Source organism: Hakea prostrata, chromosome 7 (assembly GCF_041222555.1).
Source record: "Hakea prostrata isolate BN-2017 chromosome 7, UWA_Hpros_2, whole genome shotgun sequence".
In the NCBI taxonomy this organism is placed as follows: Eukaryota; Viridiplantae; Streptophyta; class Magnoliopsida; order Proteales; family Proteaceae; genus Hakea; species Hakea prostrata.
In genome coordinates, this window is record NC_142606.1 from 61,362,939 (window position 1) to 61,382,486 (window position 19,548).

The 19,548-nt window shown below is 36.0% G+C and overlaps 1 protein-coding gene across 1 annotated transcript; it reads right to left on the minus strand.

Moving 5' to 3' along the window:
* Positions 1-94: 94 nt before the first annotated feature.
* On the minus strand, positions 95-11,811 carry HDA2 (histone deacetylase 2). Its single transcript, XM_089163936.1, has 13 exons — positions 11,431-11,811; positions 11,279-11,334; positions 9,874-9,991; positions 8,583-8,645; positions 7,347-7,415; positions 7,090-7,256; positions 6,924-6,988; positions 6,792-6,838; positions 6,559-6,603; positions 6,395-6,445; positions 5,774-5,860; positions 1,963-2,050; positions 95-1,302 (listed from the first exon to the last, which is right to left on the minus strand). Exons 1-13 carry the CDS (start codon positions 11,536-11,538, stop codon positions 1,202-1,204), a joined length of 1,065 nt encoding a protein of 354 aa, XP_089020062.1. The 5' UTR covers positions 11,539-11,811; the 3' UTR covers positions 95-1,201.
* Positions 11,812-19,548: the final 7,737 nt, after the last annotated feature.

Sequence of the window (19,548 nt, forward strand, 5' to 3'; positions counted from 1 at the left end):
GATATGGGCAGAGAGGTCGCCATTGCCGACAACCAATTGCATAGTTTACAAAGAAAAAGATTGACCTTTTCGTGGCTCTTGCCAGGGCATTCCATCAACTTAAGAGTTAAGAGTGCACTGTGTCTGAAACAACCCATCTTCATAATTGAAGCTTCAATCACGCTCCTTGTATTCGGTGCTAACTTTTGGATAACCGATATGGATCATCATGGAAGAGATTCAGTGAATCAAGCATCACAAATTTGAATCAACTGATTCATACCTGATATTAAGATTCAAGTGGATGGGGGTGATTCATTGATTTCAGTTGCTTAGTCACAGCTGAGATTTGTTAAGATCAGTTTAGGATACATCGAATAGTCTTTCTGTTGAACCCATGACCTCTTTACTAAAAAATATTAATTATAGTCAATTGAGCAGCTCTTTGACTGTGCCATCGGTGAGTGACCTTACCGCACCAACTCCTCTGTTGCTTGTTGCTGATGCCGATACTGATGGGGATCATGTTGCCTAAGATAATGTATTTTAGAATCAAACCAAACTTATTTTATTCATCTTTATTTATAAATCTGGCAGCACCATTGTGTGTTCTAAGCCCCATTCCCCATCACAAATCCGTTGAGATGGCCATTCAGTTTGATAAAAAGATCACTGCTATCTTGCAGTAACTCGGTTTTCTAAGGTAACAAGTTGGATTTCGAACTTAACATTGTCAATGTCGACTCCAATCCTTAACACCAATAACCATGCATTAAACATAAACGCCCAAACAAGAAAAGATGCAAATGGGATGGTGTGGGATTATCTTCCAACAAGAATCTTCTCACCTGATCTTAAAATAAAGCAGATTGGAGGTAGCTCTTCGTCTCATATATTGTCAATCCTCAGTATAGCACCAGCCACCAACTGCATGAGTCCCCACCAAACTGATCTGGTTGGTTGTAGTTGGATTGACTAGTTGTTTGGTAGCTGAGCTCACATGGATGGGTAAACTATTAATGCAGGGACATCTCAATTCCAACATTTACAGTTTGTATTTAGTGCTCGTCTTCAGCACCTCTTTCTGAAACTTGTAAATTTGGGCAAAAGATGTGGTAATATATACATTTCTTCTTTCATCTTCTATCTATGATTTTAACAGAATCTTTTTGTTGAAATGTTCAGCACAAAAACCATACAAGCACAAGATTGTCAAAGGAATTCACATTTTCCCACTGGAGCTGCTCAACTCTATCAAGCAATTCTTTGACAGATTTATCAGCGAGTCTGCTATAACTCGTGCACTGGACCTCATATAACCACCTGTAAAATAAGAATAACCGAATTATCTTTGCATCCTATGTCAACTCAAGAGCACACTAAAGGTAACATAAAAGAGAAAAACTCGGGTTCTCTTGAACAATGGATGACCCAAATCACACACCTCCCCCACCCCCAAGAAACCAAGGGTGGGTGGCCCAAGCAATCTAGCGTTCACGGTTTAGCATGCACGCATTAGATTCGACCATCGTGGCATTGTGTAGATACCTATCATTATCACCACATATGCTCAAACTGGTCCCATATATTATTTACTAGATTGGATGGTTCCAGTAAAATAGATACAATCTTAGAGCTCTAACATGCATGACCTGTAAAATATAGCAGCGAAATTGCATAATGGATGTGCAAGTCTTTTGAGGTATTGTAAGGGCAATACCCAGTGAACAAGGCTCCTACGATCGAAAGGGGAGGGTCATAATGTATGCAGCCTCACCTTTCCCGAGTCAAATCTTCTGCCACTAGGTCACAACTCACAAGAAGCAACCTCACCATTGTGACTAGGTCCACCCTCTTTTGAGGTATTGTCATATTTGTTAGTATCCCTTAAGGAACTGTCATTTGCTTACTATAAGTCTTCTGAATGTTAACCCCATACTTGTAAAACCCAAAAAGAAAAGGGAGAGCAGGGGTTTACCATACCTGATGTAAGCATCACAAGAGGAACATTCTTTTCTTTGGCAAATCTGAACACCTTCTCATCCCTTCTGACCACTCCGTCAGGACTGATCTGTCCACTTGATATGAACACAATCAGTAATCATTTATTGTAAAAGCTCAAGGGGCTTTAATATATATAACCAGACAATTAGGAAAAAAACACGTTACTCCTTGTGCTGTCACCTTTAAACATATGGTACACAGGAACATAACATAATTTAGAGGAAATTACATGCATCCCTGGTTTTACTCCTTTTACACACACCCCTTGATATTTAACTTATCATATCTGGAACCGGGAATGCTGAGAGTGTTAGTGAACTCTTAGTTGTAAAGGGTAGATGACAATTTTACCCATATCATGAGCTGAAAATATAGATTGAGATACTGTTTCTGTTTCTTATGCTTCTTCCTCCACACATAAAATCCCCGAAGAGAAGAAAAGATGTGATGATATTCATTATCATCAAGACATTGAAAGAGAGACCTTGCGTTTACTGACAGGCAGTTCCAGACATTGCTGCAGCATGTGGTTAGGTGGAGAATGTGTCAAACTATCTCAGAAGCTCTAAAGAGGTGCTGTAGTGGATGGTGTCACAGGTCTGTTCATCGGAGAAGAGGAGGGAGGGAGGGAAGTGAAAAACCAAGTTGCTCTGCAACCATGAGCTCCATCTTATATCCATAAGCAGCAGCAGCACAACACAGCGCATTGTGAGCAACACCAATTGTCAATCCGCAGCTTAGATAATAGTCAGGATAGAAAGGTCTCATAAATAGAAGATAAAAATCCTTTCATTTTTATGGATTTCTATCTCCATCTGAGATGCTTAGTGAGAGCAAGTCACCGCCCTGAAAGGCATGTTAGCAAGATCTCACAGAAAAAAACCAACACGAGAAGAGGAGAAAAAAGAGGAAGAAAAAGCAAATTGATTTGGGGATTTAGGGATAAAATCAACTCTGCAGAGTGGATCTAAGATATTGATTTGCGATTTAGGATTAAAACAATTGTCTACAATCAGGAGAACTGATCACCCTCTAGCCCATTCATAATATAATACTGGTACCTATGCATTTTCCAACCTATAATGACAGGAAAACTTTAATGGAGATAAAATGATTAAAGGATTAAAAAAACCCAACATTTAGACTCAGGAGACTCTTAAGTCAGCCTGGTAGAAACTATAGAAGAAAGAACAGATGAAGTGGTTGATGCAGTTAAAAATTGAAAAGAATTTGTTCAATCTGCTAAAAAAGCACAACCCCATCAAACAACTTCAAAATTGAACAGAATCTGACTTCTGCTAATGGACTTGAGCATGTGATTGATGAAGTAACAGTGGTAGTCATTTCCCTTCTTTCAGTCATTCAGTTTGATAGTTGAGTATTTATTGCAAGAGAAAAAGAAAAATGTCACCATTAAAAGTGGGGACACATTGAAGCTAAGAAAATTGCAGGGAAAAGAAGTATGAAGAGATACAATAAGTTGGGGACACGAAGGGGAAAAATCTATTTATAAGATAGCTAAGATAACGGATAGGAAGAGTAGGGATCTTGACCATGTTAGATGTATTAAAAATGAAGATGGTAAAGTACTAGTATGTGATGAGGACATTAAAAAAAGATGAAAAATCTATTTCTCTAGTCTACTAAACAAGCATACTTTAAGCACCTATGATTCGGACGATTACATCATTCACCAAAGCACCAATTTTTGAACTTATATAAGGAGAATTTCGATGTCCAAAGTAAAAGAATCACTAAGGAGGATGAAACTCGGGAAGACACAAGGTCCTGATGAAATCCCAATAGAAGTATGTAAGAGCTTAGGAACCCATGGACTAGTTTGGTTGACTAAGTTGTTTAATAAGATTATGAGCAAAGGAAAAATGCCAGATAAATGGAGGAGAAGCATCGTAGTTCCAATTTATAAAAATAAAAGGAGATATTCAAAGCTATAAAAACTATAGGGGCATTAAACTGATAAGCCATATTATGAAATTATGGGAGAGAGAATTTGAAACCTATTTGAGACACTTAACTACAATTACGGAAAACCAGTTTGGGTTTATGCCGGGAAGATCAACAACGGAAGGTATTTACCTAATTAGGAGACTTATGGAAAGGTATAGAGAATGTAGGAAAGACCTTCATATGGTATTTATTGACCTAGAAAAAGCTTATGATAGAGTTCATAGAGCATTATTTTGGCTAGTACTAGAAAAAAGAAATGCTGCAAGTAAATATGTAGACATAGTTAAGGATATGTATGATGATTCAGTGACAAGTGTAAGAATAGTGGAGAGACAAAGTTATGAATTCCCAATTATAGTTGGGCTACATCAATAATCAACTTTAAACCCATATCTATTTGCACTTATAATGGATGAATTAACCAAAGACATTCAAGATGAGGTCCCTTAGTGTATGCCTTTTACTGATGATATTGTATTAATAGATGAGACTCAAGTGGGGATTAATACCAAATTAGAATCATGGAGAGCAGCTTTGGAATCAAGAGGTTTTAAACTAAGTAAAACGAAGACAAAATATCTAGTTTGTAACTTTAGTCATAGTTGGGCAAACGATGAGATGGTGATACTTGACGATAAGGAGATTCCTCAAAGTGATTATTTTAGGTACCTAGGTTCAATCATAAATAAAAGAGGTGATATAGAGGATGATGTTTTCCCAAGAATTAAAATAGGGTGGATGAAGTAGAGAGAGGCGTCCAAGGTCAGCGTATTCCATTAAAGCTTAAAGGAAAATTTTATAGGACCATTGTTCGACCAGCTATGATGTAAAGTGCAGAATGTTCGGCTGTTAAAAAGACTCATATAGATAAACTCAATGTAGATGAAATGAGGATGCTAAGATGGATGAGTGGCAAATCTATGAAGGATAAGATAAGGAATGATCATATTAGAGTTGTTTTGGGAGTTACTCCCATAAGTGATAAACATCGCAAAAGTTGTTTGAGGTGACACAACCACATTCAACGGAGACCTATAAATGCCCCTATACGGAGAAGTGATATAATCCAAATTGAAGGGACTAAAAGAGCTAGGGATAGACCTAAGATAACCTTAAAAGAAGTGGTGAGAAAGGATATGCATAGCTTAGGCCTTGTATCTAGCAATGGCCTCAAACAGAACTGATTGGAAGGCAAGAATTCATGTAGCCGACCCCATTTAGTTGGGACAAGGATTACTGTTGTTGTTGTAAAGGTGGGGACACAGCTGCAGGAAGAGGAACACATATTAAAGAAGGGAGCAAACTTTTCATTTAGATCTAAATATACGGTAAGGGATGGGTTTTGTACTATGAGAATAAAACGTCACACTACACCAGTGGTGGGTAACATGGCCATTTTGGAATGTCTTGGCATCAGCCAACCCTTCCAACTTAACAGACTGAGGTTAGTGCTAGCCACAGTATATTCCAGGACAGTGCACAGGGTTGCACGTTATTTTCTCTTTTATAAGTTAGTTTCTCTTCCCATTAGTAATTAATTTGCAAGTACAAAATCTTGATTATTTTGCAAACACAAAATTTTTCTTCAAGCCATCAAAATTGTAGCAACTATTCTAAGCAATTAAGTATGACTAGCAGAAATAGAGAGCAAGCTCCTGGTTCTGAATTGATGACAAAAGCCAATCTAAAATGATGACAGTAGCCAATCCTAAGTAATTCAATATGATGTAGACCATACTTATAAGTTAAAAAGTGTGAAAAGAAAACAAACAACTAGGCAATACAATGAAGAAGACTAAATCAAATGAAAGCATAAGATTACCTTCAACATGCCCAGAGGATCTCCATCAAGGATATCAGTTCCAGCATTGTACACTACCAGCTCAGGATCAAATGTACAGCCAGCAACCTATAATTTGTAATAAAAAAATCATGACCACATGCAGCAATCGTTTTGATCCCATTGACACATAAGGTAGATGACAGAGATTGAACTAAGTTACTGACAAATATCATGTCATTAAGTTTAATAAAATTATGTGTAACTTCTTGACAATCAAAGATCAGCCTCAAGCACAAAGACAATACATTATCTAGCAGGCAGGTAAGCAATTACCAATGAAATGAAAAGACTGCTGGCTCAAGGAAGAGGAAGCAAACAGAAAAATGAGAAACAGTGAGAGTTTGTGCCCCAGATTGCAGCCATTTTATATATGGTTAGCCTCAATATGATAAATAACATAAGCCACAGCCCGAAAATACACATTTATTATGTGATGCACTACTAACAAACAGAGTCCAAATCTGGTAGTCTCAGTTATTGTCTTAATTGAAGAATATGAAGTCGATTTCTCGAGTTAATGATTTGAAATAATTGGGTAATAATGCCTAGAAAGAGATTTAAATAAGAAAATAGATTGAATAAAAATATCTAAAGAAATACCTCAAGTGCTTTATCCAACTGCTTTAAGTACTCATCAGTGCTGGTCCCACTCTGGCACATAAGAAAATAAAATGTGCAAAGTTATATAAAGCAAGATCAAATGCTGGAACCTAAATAGTCTGATTTGAAAAATAATGAAACAAAAGAGATCATGTCATTATTACCCTCACTTCAACTTTCTGATCAATGTACCTCCTAGCCTCAAAATCCTGAAGCAGAAAAATGATAAAATATCAAGTATGGAAGCGATGCATAATCCACTGTTTAATGATTCAGTAAATGCACACAAGAATTACAGAAGCTACGGAAATTTCAATCATAAATTGTCGAGATTGGCAATAAAACTTTTATTCCTACATAGTATCAACAACATAATTTTTATAGAAGAGTTTCTTACATAAGGATATATTTCAGGGTTGTACATGTCCAGAATATAGACTCTATCTGTGGGAACAATGCTGTTAGTGAAGTTACAAATATAATGCACAGGTAAAAATTATAATTACAACAGTTGGATAGGAAAGCGTACTGTCACGTGAAAAGTCAGTTTCATGGCCATTCCCTTGATGTGCATCAAGATCAATAATCATCACTCTACGTGCAAGAAACAGGACATAAAGCAATGATATAAACGTAATAATTTTTAAGCTCATAATTAACATAATGATCGTATTCACTAAATATCAGTTGAGTACCTCGAAAGATTTAATCGGATAAAAGCATAGCAAATGCAAAGTGAGATGTCTGCATACACACAGAAACCACCTCCTTTCTCTGCAGAACAATGATGAAACCCTCCCCCAACATTGATGGCCCAACCTCGTTCTTTCGCAAGCTTTGCTGCTAAAATCGTTCCTCCCACCTAGTGAACTTTATGTTCAGTATCTTCAAACCCATAACCAACAGAAACAGCAAAGAAAGATCATTAACACAAAATGGGTGAGAATTTCACCTGCTTACGGAATGGATTCAGAACTTTCTGTTGCACAAGGCAATTGGGAAGTAGAGCAACAGGAGGCACCTGGAAAAATGTGATGGAATTACTGGACAGTTCTTCATCTCAACTGCCTGAATTGATAAACAAAAATCTAACCAGAAATTGTCATGACGATGGGAGTTCAGCATCATGAGTATGTAAAATTCAAGGACAACCATGAGAACAATTACATTATTTATATTATCATATAAATACATAATTAAATTCAGGGGGTGAGGAAGCTTCAAAGAAGCTGGCAATCAACAGCCATGGCATTAGTGGATTGTTAGACGGACTTTACCCCCAAAACTAAAGAACCATGAAAACAATATATGTATAAACCATGGAACTAAATTTTGGTTGAAACATGTTGAAACTGGACAGTTGTCTCAGTTCTGCATGATAGCTTTGTACTATAAAAAAAATAAAAAAATAAAAAAATAAAAAAATCTTTGGTTTCAATTGTTTTATACAGGTTTCAACAAATTTCAACAATATTTCAAAATTCTCAATTTTTTTGACCAATAAATACCAATTTTAATCAATTTTCAAGTTTTCAATCAACCCAGTTTCAGTGCTTTTGACTAGCTTTGACAAGTTTCCGTAGTTTGACCAAATTTCAGTTTCTGGATGCTTGAAACCTTGGTTGGCACCAGAATCTTTAACATTGGTTAAATGAACTATAGGGTCATAACGCTGGGACAGGACTGATGTGATACAATAGTAATAGAGCAACTTTTGAAGCATTGTTCATTGTAGAAAATTAAGCATTATCAACTCTATCATTCACCAAATGACATTAGTAAGAGAACAAAGTTGGGACAGGACTGACGTGATAAGGACATAAATGTGATAATCTAGAGGATGAACCATGAAGAAGATTGTTGGGTCATGTTGAATGTGGATCTTTCATATCAATCGTCAAGCAGCAGAAATTAAAAGCTTTCATGTCGTTATAGAAAACCTATAGCCTACTAAATATGATGAATAATACAGCCTATAGTATCAAAGATGATTCAAAAGCTGTTCTTTTAGTTAGTCATCTAGCTCATAAAGCTGCGATAGCTACATACATATTGTAATTTCTGGGAACAACGTAGATCTCTGAGTTTGTTAATTGAAGTTTATCTCCCTCCCTCGCTACCTCTCTGAGACTGCTAAAGATAATAACTGAACCTATTTATTATGTCCAGGACACTTCATCAGGATTACCTCAATTATAATAGAGACATTCAGACTGCTTTTCAGGCTAATCAAGTATTTTTCTGAGTGCACCTGCCAGAAACATAAAATGAATGTGAAGCCAATGGATATGGATACTCAATACACATGATTAAAATCATCTAGCATCAATAAGGTTTGCATAGGAAAAAATTCAATTCTCGTGGACATAATCAGTACACATTAGCCATTGAACCATAAACCTAGGACTAGCCCCCAGGAAAGTCAATGTAGCTTTGGGTACTGTATTTGCTTTGAAGTCCTGGTATAATCATTGATTATGTTGTAACTGACAGAACTTGACAGACCTTTGATTAAAACCAGAATGAACTGGTCTATCTGTATCATAATTTAAATGTTTCGTAGATTCCATGATTCTCACTACTACTGATCATAATGAAATAGTTATCACCTGATTAACCTAAACAGCCTCCTTGAAGCTGCACGATAGGAAAGAGAAAGCAAGCAACCAATCTAGCATGCCTTCCTAATTCCTAGACTCAAACTAGAAGGCAGCTATATACTTTCTCGTTTGTTTGACAATTCAATTTGTAGTTGTTCTTTCCAAGGTTTTTTTTTCCAGAATGGTAATTATGTGATTTCTGGCAAATTTTTCTTTTAAAGTACATTTTATATGGTGTGTATCTTAAAAGGGTTAACTGCAATTAGGACATACATATGCAATGTTGGGGCATGATGGGAAAAAGTAAGCTGCATATTTTCTTCAGGTATAACCTGGTCATGATTGGAAGCCAGTAACACCAATGATTTATGGGGACTCCGACATTTCAGTCAGCTAATTGGATCAAATTGACTGGGCTTCATTCAGCCAAGAAGAGTGGAGTAAGAGAAGGTAATCTTTGCCGTCATGGGTATTCTTAGCATAACAACATCATCCCAACAATTCACCAAAGTGCATAAGTTTTAAGAACATCAAATTCTACAAGTGAGGTAAAGACAAAAGTAGCTAACCCTAGGATAAATACAAAGAACAGGGATTCTCTGATGATGGCTACCAAATCAAGATTATGTCACATAAGTTTGGAACCAAGTAAGTTCGGATATGATTACAATGGTATATGTAAGTTTTGCTCCTACACTTGGGTGATTGATCATAAGAACCTTCGAATAACCTCTAAGATGTACCTGAACGCCAGCTAAAAGCTTTCTTTGAAAGAAGTGAAAAAAAAAAAAAAAAAAAAAAAAAAAAAAAAAAAGAAGAAGAAGAAGAAGAAGAAGAAGAAGAAGAAACATGTAGGTATCGAGAAAAGTCTGTGGCTACCACAAGTAAATCATCTTTTGACGCTTCAAGAGGCTCAACTATCTGATCCTTTTTAAGAACACCATCCTTGATGAGGTATTGGCATATTCGACCCCACTTTGATGAATCAAAAGGGTGCCTAAACAAATGGTTGAAAGAATAGAATTAAAAACATTTAAGATGAACAATCAATTCAGATTGCACTTTCAATCCAAAAAGAAATGACACAAGAAATTCAACAATGTTATTAATAAGACATTCTGACTGCAAAGACATTACAACTAAGTAGCTTATCTCCTTTTTTCTTTTAAATCTCCAAGAAAAGATGAGGAACCTCTGTATAATAACAAATTAAGTCATTTCACATTTAGAATACGGCTAAACTAAAAGCCATTCGTTAACATTTTTCTTTTGAACGAGCATTTATTGACATAATAGAAATTGACTTTCTTGAAGGAAAGACAACAGTTTATCCAAAACCTTGGGTGGGGGACACCAAGCATCATCAGATAGTTCATGGGTAGAGGGTGAAGCTAAAATTTCTTGGGAGACTTGTTATTGTTGGGTTTGTGATGAAAATCACTTTGTCTTTTTTGAGTTCAAATTTGAACTTAGTGGGTCCCACTTAGTGTTAAACATGGGTTAGGTATTTGGTATCATTAAGAGGGCCTTGGAAGAGGTAAATGGGGGCAGAGAAAGAGAGTTTCTAGTGAGTTCCAAGAGCGGTTTTGAGCAAAAACGGGATTGAACTTTTGGGGTCTTCTTCTTCTTGTGGTTTTGCAAGAAAGGGGTTTCTTCTCTCTTGTATTCTTCTCCATTGCAACTCTATTGAAGCTTAAGCTTGAATTGAAGGGTTTTCTTCAAGAGCTTGAAGGTGGAAGGATTTCTTCAAAGAGGTTTGAGAGGTGGTATGACCAGTTGAGGTAAAATCGTATTATTCTCAAATCTTGAACTATTTTGAAGATTAAAATAGTGAATTCTAATCTTGAACATTTCGGGTTAGTGAACCACGTAAAATTCTTGTGTGTTATTTACATTTATGTTTCATTCTTGTGGTGGTTTGTTGTTATTTGCTTTATGATTATCTTCAATTTATTTACACAAGATCCTTGGTTTATTTCATTTATTTGGGTGATTTGTTCAATTACCAGCATCCTTGGATTGGGTCTTGTCTTCAACAGTTATGACAAAGACAGTTTGAGACATAATAGATTGTAAGTAGTTAACATACCAAAAGAGCTGCCTGATTGTACAACAACAATATTTTGCAAATCGACTTAATGATAACCTTCACTACTTTATCTATGAACATTTTTTAAAAAGGAAAGTAACTTCTCAGAACAACTTTAATTAATATCATATTAACGTACCCATTAGAATTCAGAAGCCAGAACAGAAAGAAAGAAGGAAAGAAATGGTGACTTACAGTTTCTCTATCCCAAGAAATGCGATGTCATAGGAAGAAGAGTAAATTAGAGGAACCTGAAAACCAAGTTGGAATTGAAACTATGAGAAACAAAAGCAGAGGAAGTGAAACAGTTATAAATTAGTTGTTTTGTTCAGAATTGGAGGGATAACCTTGTTGGGAGACACCTCGAAGTAGAGCTTGCTGGAAAGAACGCGATTCCTTCGGAGGGTTTCCGAATCGATAGAAGAGGGACCTCCAGTGACGGACGAACTCGCCATTCTCAAAATGCGAGTTCTGAAACACAAGCAGGCGTAGAAAGATGGTACTGTGCAGAGTTTAGTGGCTGCCACTTCGAAATCGAATTCTATCTTCTTCTTCTTTTTTTTTTCTTGAACGAATCCAATCTCGAATTAGTAATTACAGGGATCCGAGGTTGAGTCGGCGCAACTCGAACTCAGCCGTGTAGTTGAAGCCTGAAAGTGACACGGTGTGAGGCCCTCAGACTCCGACGTGTCGGGGCTGACCTATTGCGCCGTCACTGTCTGTGAAGAACACTTCCTCCATTGCGAGACTCGAACTAAAAGACGGTTTGACTTTCTATTAGTGTTTATTAGATTTTAAGGTTTATCGGGTCAGGTTGTCGGTGCCACGACTACACATCCTCAGGAGAGCTTTTATATAATTAACATAGAAGGGGATTCGCTTCGACCTCAAAGAAAATTCAAACCAAGATCATTGTTATACCTTTGCAAAACTTAGTTTCTTCTTTGGGTTTGAGAATTGAGCTTTTTTTCACAGATCATTGCTTTACCTTTGCAAAATCGATTTATTCAATTCTAATCTTGATAAACCCTCTCTTTGATAGACATGCATCTAGTACAATGGTGGATGTCTCCTATGCAAACAATAAGTCTAAAGAGGTCCCTACCACACTTTAGCCTCTCCCCCCAGAGAACAAAAAACACTTATTCTTGCAATATCAGTTGTCACTAATATAGCCAATCCCATTGGTTCCTCTTAGGTTGTAGAACCCGTACAAGCACAAAAAAATATAATATAGAAAAGGATTAAATACTACACATTTCAATTAGAACCAACACTTTTTTTTTCTTTCTTTTTTTTTTTTTTTGGAATGAGGTTTATCCGTGCCAGCTTGCACACACCACAACTATATCCTCAAAGGAGCTTTTAGATAATTAATATAAAAGGGGCTTCGCCCCTAACCCCAAAGGGATTCGAACTTGACCTCCTAGGTAGAACCAACACTTTAATGTCATATCGCAATCCAACTCTTTCAAGATCATGGGCAACCAAGAGGAGATTAACTTCAAAATTCAGATCTTGCTACTGATCCAACCAATAAATCTGCTACTATATTTGTCTCTATGCCATAAAGGTGCAATATTTTATATTAAAATTAATTGATGACAATTTATAAAAAAAAAAATGAAAATTAAATGATGCTATTATCACTAAACAAATATTTAAAATATTAATTTTTTTCCTTTCTTCTTTAAAATTTTATATAAAACCAATTTTACCTTCATCCCTATATTCTATTGTTTCTCTTCTTGAGACTCTTGTTTAGTCTTCTCCTTCCTCAACTCTGGTAGCATCCCCCACCTTATCTTAGATTCATTCTTAACAAAGAGTTGTTATAACAAATATGTTACAAAATAATAAATTGAAAAAGAAACAAAAAAGAAAACACACAGAAATTTAATGTGGTTCACATGCCGATATGGTATGTTGTGTCCACGGGCGAAGAAGAAGAGTTTTTCACTATACAGAAGAAGAACATAAGGAGATTTTACAACGAAGAATGACATTGCAAGAAATCTCACCCAAAACCTTAATTGGAAATCTCAAATCTCTCAATAATATGGTAGGTGAACATAACATACATATCTATAGACTCCAATCAAGTAAATGGGTCAACTCATCGAGTTTGGTCGTACCATAGAACAAAATTCTGTCAAAAATTGAGAAATTTCCACTAAAAATTTTCATTTTGTTAAACTCGAAACGAAAAACTAGGGGAACAAAAAAAATTCCAAGTTTCGATCAAAATTCCGCATGTGGCTCTTTCTTCTCGCTGATCGCTCTCGGATTTGCTAAGATCAGGGCAGCAGTTAGGGGTTCAGGAAAAGAGAAAAAGCTGAGTACCTAACCTAGTCTTAGTCATTTGATCGCAGCATGTCGGATGTCTCCATGAGTAGCTCACGACAGAGGGCCAAACCATCAAAACTTGTCGAAACCTTGAAACCTGGTTCAACCCAACTAGACAAGTTGGTTCATGAAAAAGAAATTCTCAAATTTTGTAGGAAACATGGGAAATTTTGTGGTAATCTGGAAAATTTCGTAAAAACTTGGGAATTTTTCTTGCAAATTTCGTAGCTTTCTCATATTTTCAATTTTTTTTTTTTGTTTCTTTCATGTTTCCTCAAATACCCCTTCCATCAGGACTTCCTTATCCAAATTGCATATTCCCTCAGCCTAGTTATCTTAGGCATGTTGATGACCAGATTTATAAAGTTATAGTTGTCAATTATCTTGACAACCATAGGCATAAAATATCATGAAATGTTTATATTCATTGGTTGAAGGAGAAGATGTTACATACATAATACTACTTAGCTCACATGATGGATCCACCGAGGTATTGAGTTGTACTTTCCTTTTATTGTCAGTTACTTTGTATTTGATGTTTTGAAGTTAAAAATTATATATTGAATGTTATGTATTTAAGTAGTTAAGTTTATAGTGTATTATGTACATTAAATGACATATTTACATTGATTTTTTTAGCAAAATACAACCAATGTGTTCTTTATACTCTAATTAAGTTAAATACAGAGTTTCACCATAAAATACTCCCTAAAACCTGTGGAGACTAGTACAAAAAAAGTCTTAAGTTTCCTCGAAATTCCTCAGTTTCCCGCCTAGGTTTCCCGTTTTCACCTAGTTGAAACTTGAGTTTCCTTAAAATTTTTTTCTATGGGTCATACCGTACTGTGGGGGCTCTGGCCCCACACCTCGTCCACAAATATCCACAAACAGGTCATTCAAGTCACCCACCAAAGTATGTCAGTGGTTCTATCTTCCAAATCGGGTACAAGAATTCTAGTCAAAACATAACAAATCTGCACCTTGACTTGAATTCTCCCATAAAATTGAATAATCGTTATATTCTCCAAAATCCCCTTCATGGGCTAAGTTTTATTGTGACCAATCAAGTCCAAGCAATGCTTGAACTTGCCGGTACATGATGGCTTTGTCAACATATCAGCTGGATTATCTTTAGTATCAATCTTCAATACCTGAATATTATCTTCAACAACTACTTTTCTAACATAATGATACCAAAAATTAATGTGCTTCGTCCTCTCATGATACATCTAATCTCTAATCAAGTGAATTATCACTTTGGCTATCACAATGGACAACAATCGCCTTCCTGAATCATGCTGAGTTCTCCAAACAAGCATCTAAGAAAATAGTTTCTTTAACTACTTCAGTCACTACCATATACTCTACTTCTGTACTAGATAATGCAACTATAGCTTGTAAAGTAGCCTTCCAACTAATCGCACAACCTCCCAAAGTAAACACTTACCCCAAAGTAAACACTTACTTGTAAGTGACTTTCTTTTGTCAAGATCACCTGCATCAATTTGTTACCATTCCTCCCAAATTCCAAACACACACCAGAGGTCCCCTTTAGATATCAAAGTATCCATTTCACTACTTTCCAATGAGTTTTATCTGAATATGATGAATATCTACTCACCACACTAACTACTTGGAAATGTCAGGTCGAGTACACACTATAACATACATAATGGAACCAACTACACCAGAGTATAGAACACATGACATATAACTCACATCTTCATCTGTCTGAGGTGATAGAGCAGCTAAAAGTCTAAAATGAAATGCAATTGGAGTACTAACAGGTTTTGCATCTTTCGTGCCAAAAAGCTCCAACACCTTCTTTATGTTTTTTTTTTTTTAGATAGCCATAGGTTCTTTGCCTTTCTATCCTTCTTGATTTCCATACCAATAATCTTTCTTGCTGCCCCCAAGTCTTTCATCTCAAATTCAGTATTTAACTGTTGCTTAAACCTGATGATCTCATCCATATCTTTAGTAGCAATTAACATATCATCAACATATAACAACAAACATTGAAATGAACCATCAACAAGTTTTTTAAAGTGTACATAACAATCATACTTGACCTACTATAACCTAAAGTAGCCATGACCGTATCAAACCTCTTATACCACTGTCTAGGAGATTATTTCAAACCATATAGGGACTTTTTCAATAAGCAAACTTGGTCCTCTTTTCCTTCTACAATAAAACCCTCAAGCTGATGCATATAAATCTATTCTTCTAGTTTACCATACAAGAATGTAGTTTTCACATCAAGTTGTTTTAACCCCAAATTATGCACAGCAACAAAAGCAAGCAAAACACGAATGAAACTATGGTTAACAATAAGTGAACACGCATCATTAAAGTCAACACCTTGTACCTGACTACACCCTTTTGCAACCAATCATGCCTTATATCTAGCATCTCCATCACCTACGGTGGATTCTTTCTTCTTGTAGAGCCATTTGCAACTGACAATCTTCTTCCCTCTAGGCGGCTTGACAAGGTCCTATGTTTGATTTTTATGAAGAGATTCGACCTCCTCATTCATGGCCAACAACCACTTTGAAAAATCAATAGAAGAAATAGCTTTTGAATATGTTGCAGGTTCACTATTATCAATTGTATTTGCAACAAGCAATGCATAAGCAACAATTTCAGCATTCACATATTTTTGTGGTGGCCTAATATTCCTCCTTATCCTATTTCTGGCAATGTTGTACTCTTCTTCTTCTTGATTCCCTGTAGCACCTTCCTCTCGATTCCCTGGAGCACCTTCTTCTCAATAAGAGTGGGTGGTTGAACTAAAATTGACTGTGCTTTTTTTAAAGATAGATCATCTACTTCAAATTCCACATTCTCCCTAAAATTTTTCTGTATCACTGTGAATATGAATTTCTTTTCTAGGATTTCACATAGCAGATTCATCAAAAGTTACATCTCTCCTAATAATAAATTTAGGATTATGTGGATCAGAACACCATAACTTGAATCCCTTAACTCCACATCCATATCCAAGAAAAATACATTTTTAGCCCTAGGTTCCAACTTTCCATCATTCACACGTGCATAAGCAGGACATCCAAAAACTTTTAAATTACTGTAATCAACAAGTTTACCTAACCATACCTCCTATAGAGTTTTGCATTCAATAGTTGTGCAAGGAGACCTATTTACCAACCATGTTGCTACATTTATTGCTTTTGCACAAAACTCCTTGCCCAATCCTGTATTTTACAACATGCACCTTGCCTTCTCTAACAAGGTTTTGTTCATACACTTTGTAGCTCCATTCTACTGAGATGTCTTCACAACTGTCTTGCAATCCTCACTCCTGCAGAACTTATTAAAGTCTCCTTCACAGAATTCTAGGCCATTGTCCATTATCACTCTTTTAATTTGCTTCCCAGTTTGCTTCTCAATCAAAATCTTTCATTGCATAAAAGTAACAAATACTTCATTTTTGTATTTCAAGAAGTAGACTTAGACCTTCCTAGAATAATCGTCAATGAATATAAGTAAATACCTAACACCAACTCCTTTTGAATGAACCTTGGATGGCCCCCACAAATCTGAATGAATGTAGTCCAAAGTTCCTTTGGTCTTGTGAATAGCAGTACTGAAACTAACTCTCTTCTGCTTCTCAAACACACAATTTCATCTTTCCTGTACTCTGATCACACAATAGATCCCTTATGCTCAATGCAGTCATCCCTCTTTCACTCATATGGCCTAGTCTCATGTGCCATAATTTTGTAGCATTTGAATCAGAAACTGATGAAGTTGCTGCAATGGATCCAATGATTGTAGTACCCTACAAGATATACAAATTACCAACATTCTTTCCATTAATAAAAAGACAACCTTACTGATCTTTATGACTTCACCTTCAGTTGTGTATTTGCACCAGTTTGTATCAAAGGTGTCTAAACTAATGAGATTTTTCTTCAATTCTGGAACATGTCAGACATCAGTTAGAGTTATGATAATACCATCATGCATCCTAATTCTGATATTTTCCTTCCCAACTATATTACAAGGATAATTATCCCCCATCAACACAACTCCACTTAAAAATATTCGTAAGTAAAGAACCACTCATGGTTAAGGCACATATGGTGGGAACACCTAGAATCAAGGATCCATTCTTCTTGTGGTCTAACTCTGTCATTAGACACCAATAACATCTCAAAATCACTCCCATCTTCAGTGACACAAGCCTCTGCAGAGTTTTCTTTCTTTGGTTGGTTGGTACCACCACTTGCTTTCTATTTGTTCTGAAGCTTGTAGCATTCAGATTTGATATGCCCCTTTTTCTTGCAGTAATTACAAGTCAAGTTTTTGTTCTTTGATTTTGACCTAGACTTTTTCTTGTCACTATCCGAATTTATCTCAGTAGTTCTACCTCTAACCGTCAAACCAACACCCTTAGATTTGGTTGATGTCAATTTATCGTTAATTTTATATTTACTCAAAAGATTCGTTTTGAGATCTGCAACTGAGATTGTCTCCCTGCCATAGATCATGGTATCTTTAAAGTGCTTGTATGATGGAAGCAATAAACATAATAATAATAGGGGCTAAATCTTCATCATCAATTTTAACATCTATCTTTTGTAGATCAGTAATGATAGAGTAAGAAGTAGCAATATGAGATTTGAAAGAAATACATTCACCCATACGCAAAGTACGTAACCGTTACTTTAACTTTAACTAGTTAGTGAGGGGTTTCATGAGGTACAAACTTTCCAACGCCAACAACAATTCTGTCGTTGTTTCTCTCGAGAGAACTTCGTTCAATATAACTGAATTGCGGTGAGGGTTCGATCATCCATATCATTCCAATTTTCTTCAGACATAGTCTCAAATTTCTTCTTCTTCCCAAGTATAGCATTCTTCACTCTTTGCTGAGTAAGAATTTGTCATAAACTAAAATTGATGCTCCCAACATTCAAACTTGCCATAAACTGAAACTGATGCTCCCGTCAAATTTTTCAATATCGTATTTCGTTGATGTTAAAACCATGGATGTACAAATAAAAAATGACCAAGAGCTCTAATGCCAATTGTTATAACAAACATCATGAAATAACGAATCTAAAAAGAAACAAAAACAAAAACACACAAAGATTTAACGTGGTTCATACATCAATATGATATGCTAAGTCCACGGGCGAAGAAGAAAAATTTTCCACTATGTAAAAAAAGAACAGAAGGAGATTTCACAACCAATTGTCAAGAATAACGTTACAAAAACTCTCACCCAAAACCCTAATCAAAAATCTCAAATCTTTCAATAATATGTAGTAGGTGAACATAAGATACATATATGTAGACTCTAATTGAGTAAACGGGTCGACTCATCGGATCGGATTGAATCGTATCACAAGGGCTCCACCCCGCACCAAAGACCCAAGCCATTTGTTTCTACCACAGATCTCCACAAACGAGCCATTTAGGTCGCCTATTAAAATATGTCGATGTGGGTCCATCTTCTAAATCGGATATAAGAATATAACTACAACTTAAAATATACATGAAAAAAACCTCAACCCCAAACCAAAGGTTTTGTTATTGGTCAAAGACCGCCAAAATGGATGGATGATTGTGACACCACTACTGAATAAAGGTTCAAACCTATTTGTGATAGCCGTTGATTTCCTCTGCCAACAAGAGAACTTTCAATATGATATTAAGCTATTGATAATGATAACTATCCCAATCAAAATATTCAAAAACAAATTGATTTCAAACTATAATAAATTTAAGGGATAGAGTTCCACATGCTTCAATGTACACGGAACACCAACCGGTTTTCTAGAGGAGCATCTATATCTTAGAGACTTTAAAGTACATATAAAAGAGAAAACAATTATAAAGTTTTACGTGAAGGAAATGCCACACGCTAGCAGCGTAGAAGCAGTGGTGGCTTCACGTATCTGCCAGTGCTCATTCTAATGGCATTCCTGGGCTCTGTTCATAGCTGATGACTAAAGAACCCAAAACCCAGATGAGCTTGTGGAAGTTCTCTTCTCCTTTCTTTACTACAAAGCCAATTAAATGAGCCATTCAACTTCAATAAGCATGGTGGGTTATAAGAGAATTGTAGTTTCACTCAAGAGGAACTC

What these genes read in the sequence shown, in the direction of transcription:
- HDA2 (XM_089163936.1), bottom strand. Translation starts at nt 11,538, where the DNA reads ATGGCGAGTTCGTCCGTCACTGGAGGTCCCTCTTCTATCGATTCGGAA. An exon ending in TGAATCCATTCCGTAAGCAG is followed by an intron (nt 7,257 to 7,346) that starts GTGAAATTCTCA and finishes AAAGTTCACTAG; the next exon opens with GTGGGAGGAACGATTTTAGC. An exon ending in TCTTGTGATGCTTACATCAG is followed by an intron (nt 1,303 to 1,962) that starts GTATGGTAAACC and finishes CTTATTTTACAG; the next exon opens with GTGGTTATATGAGGTCCAGT.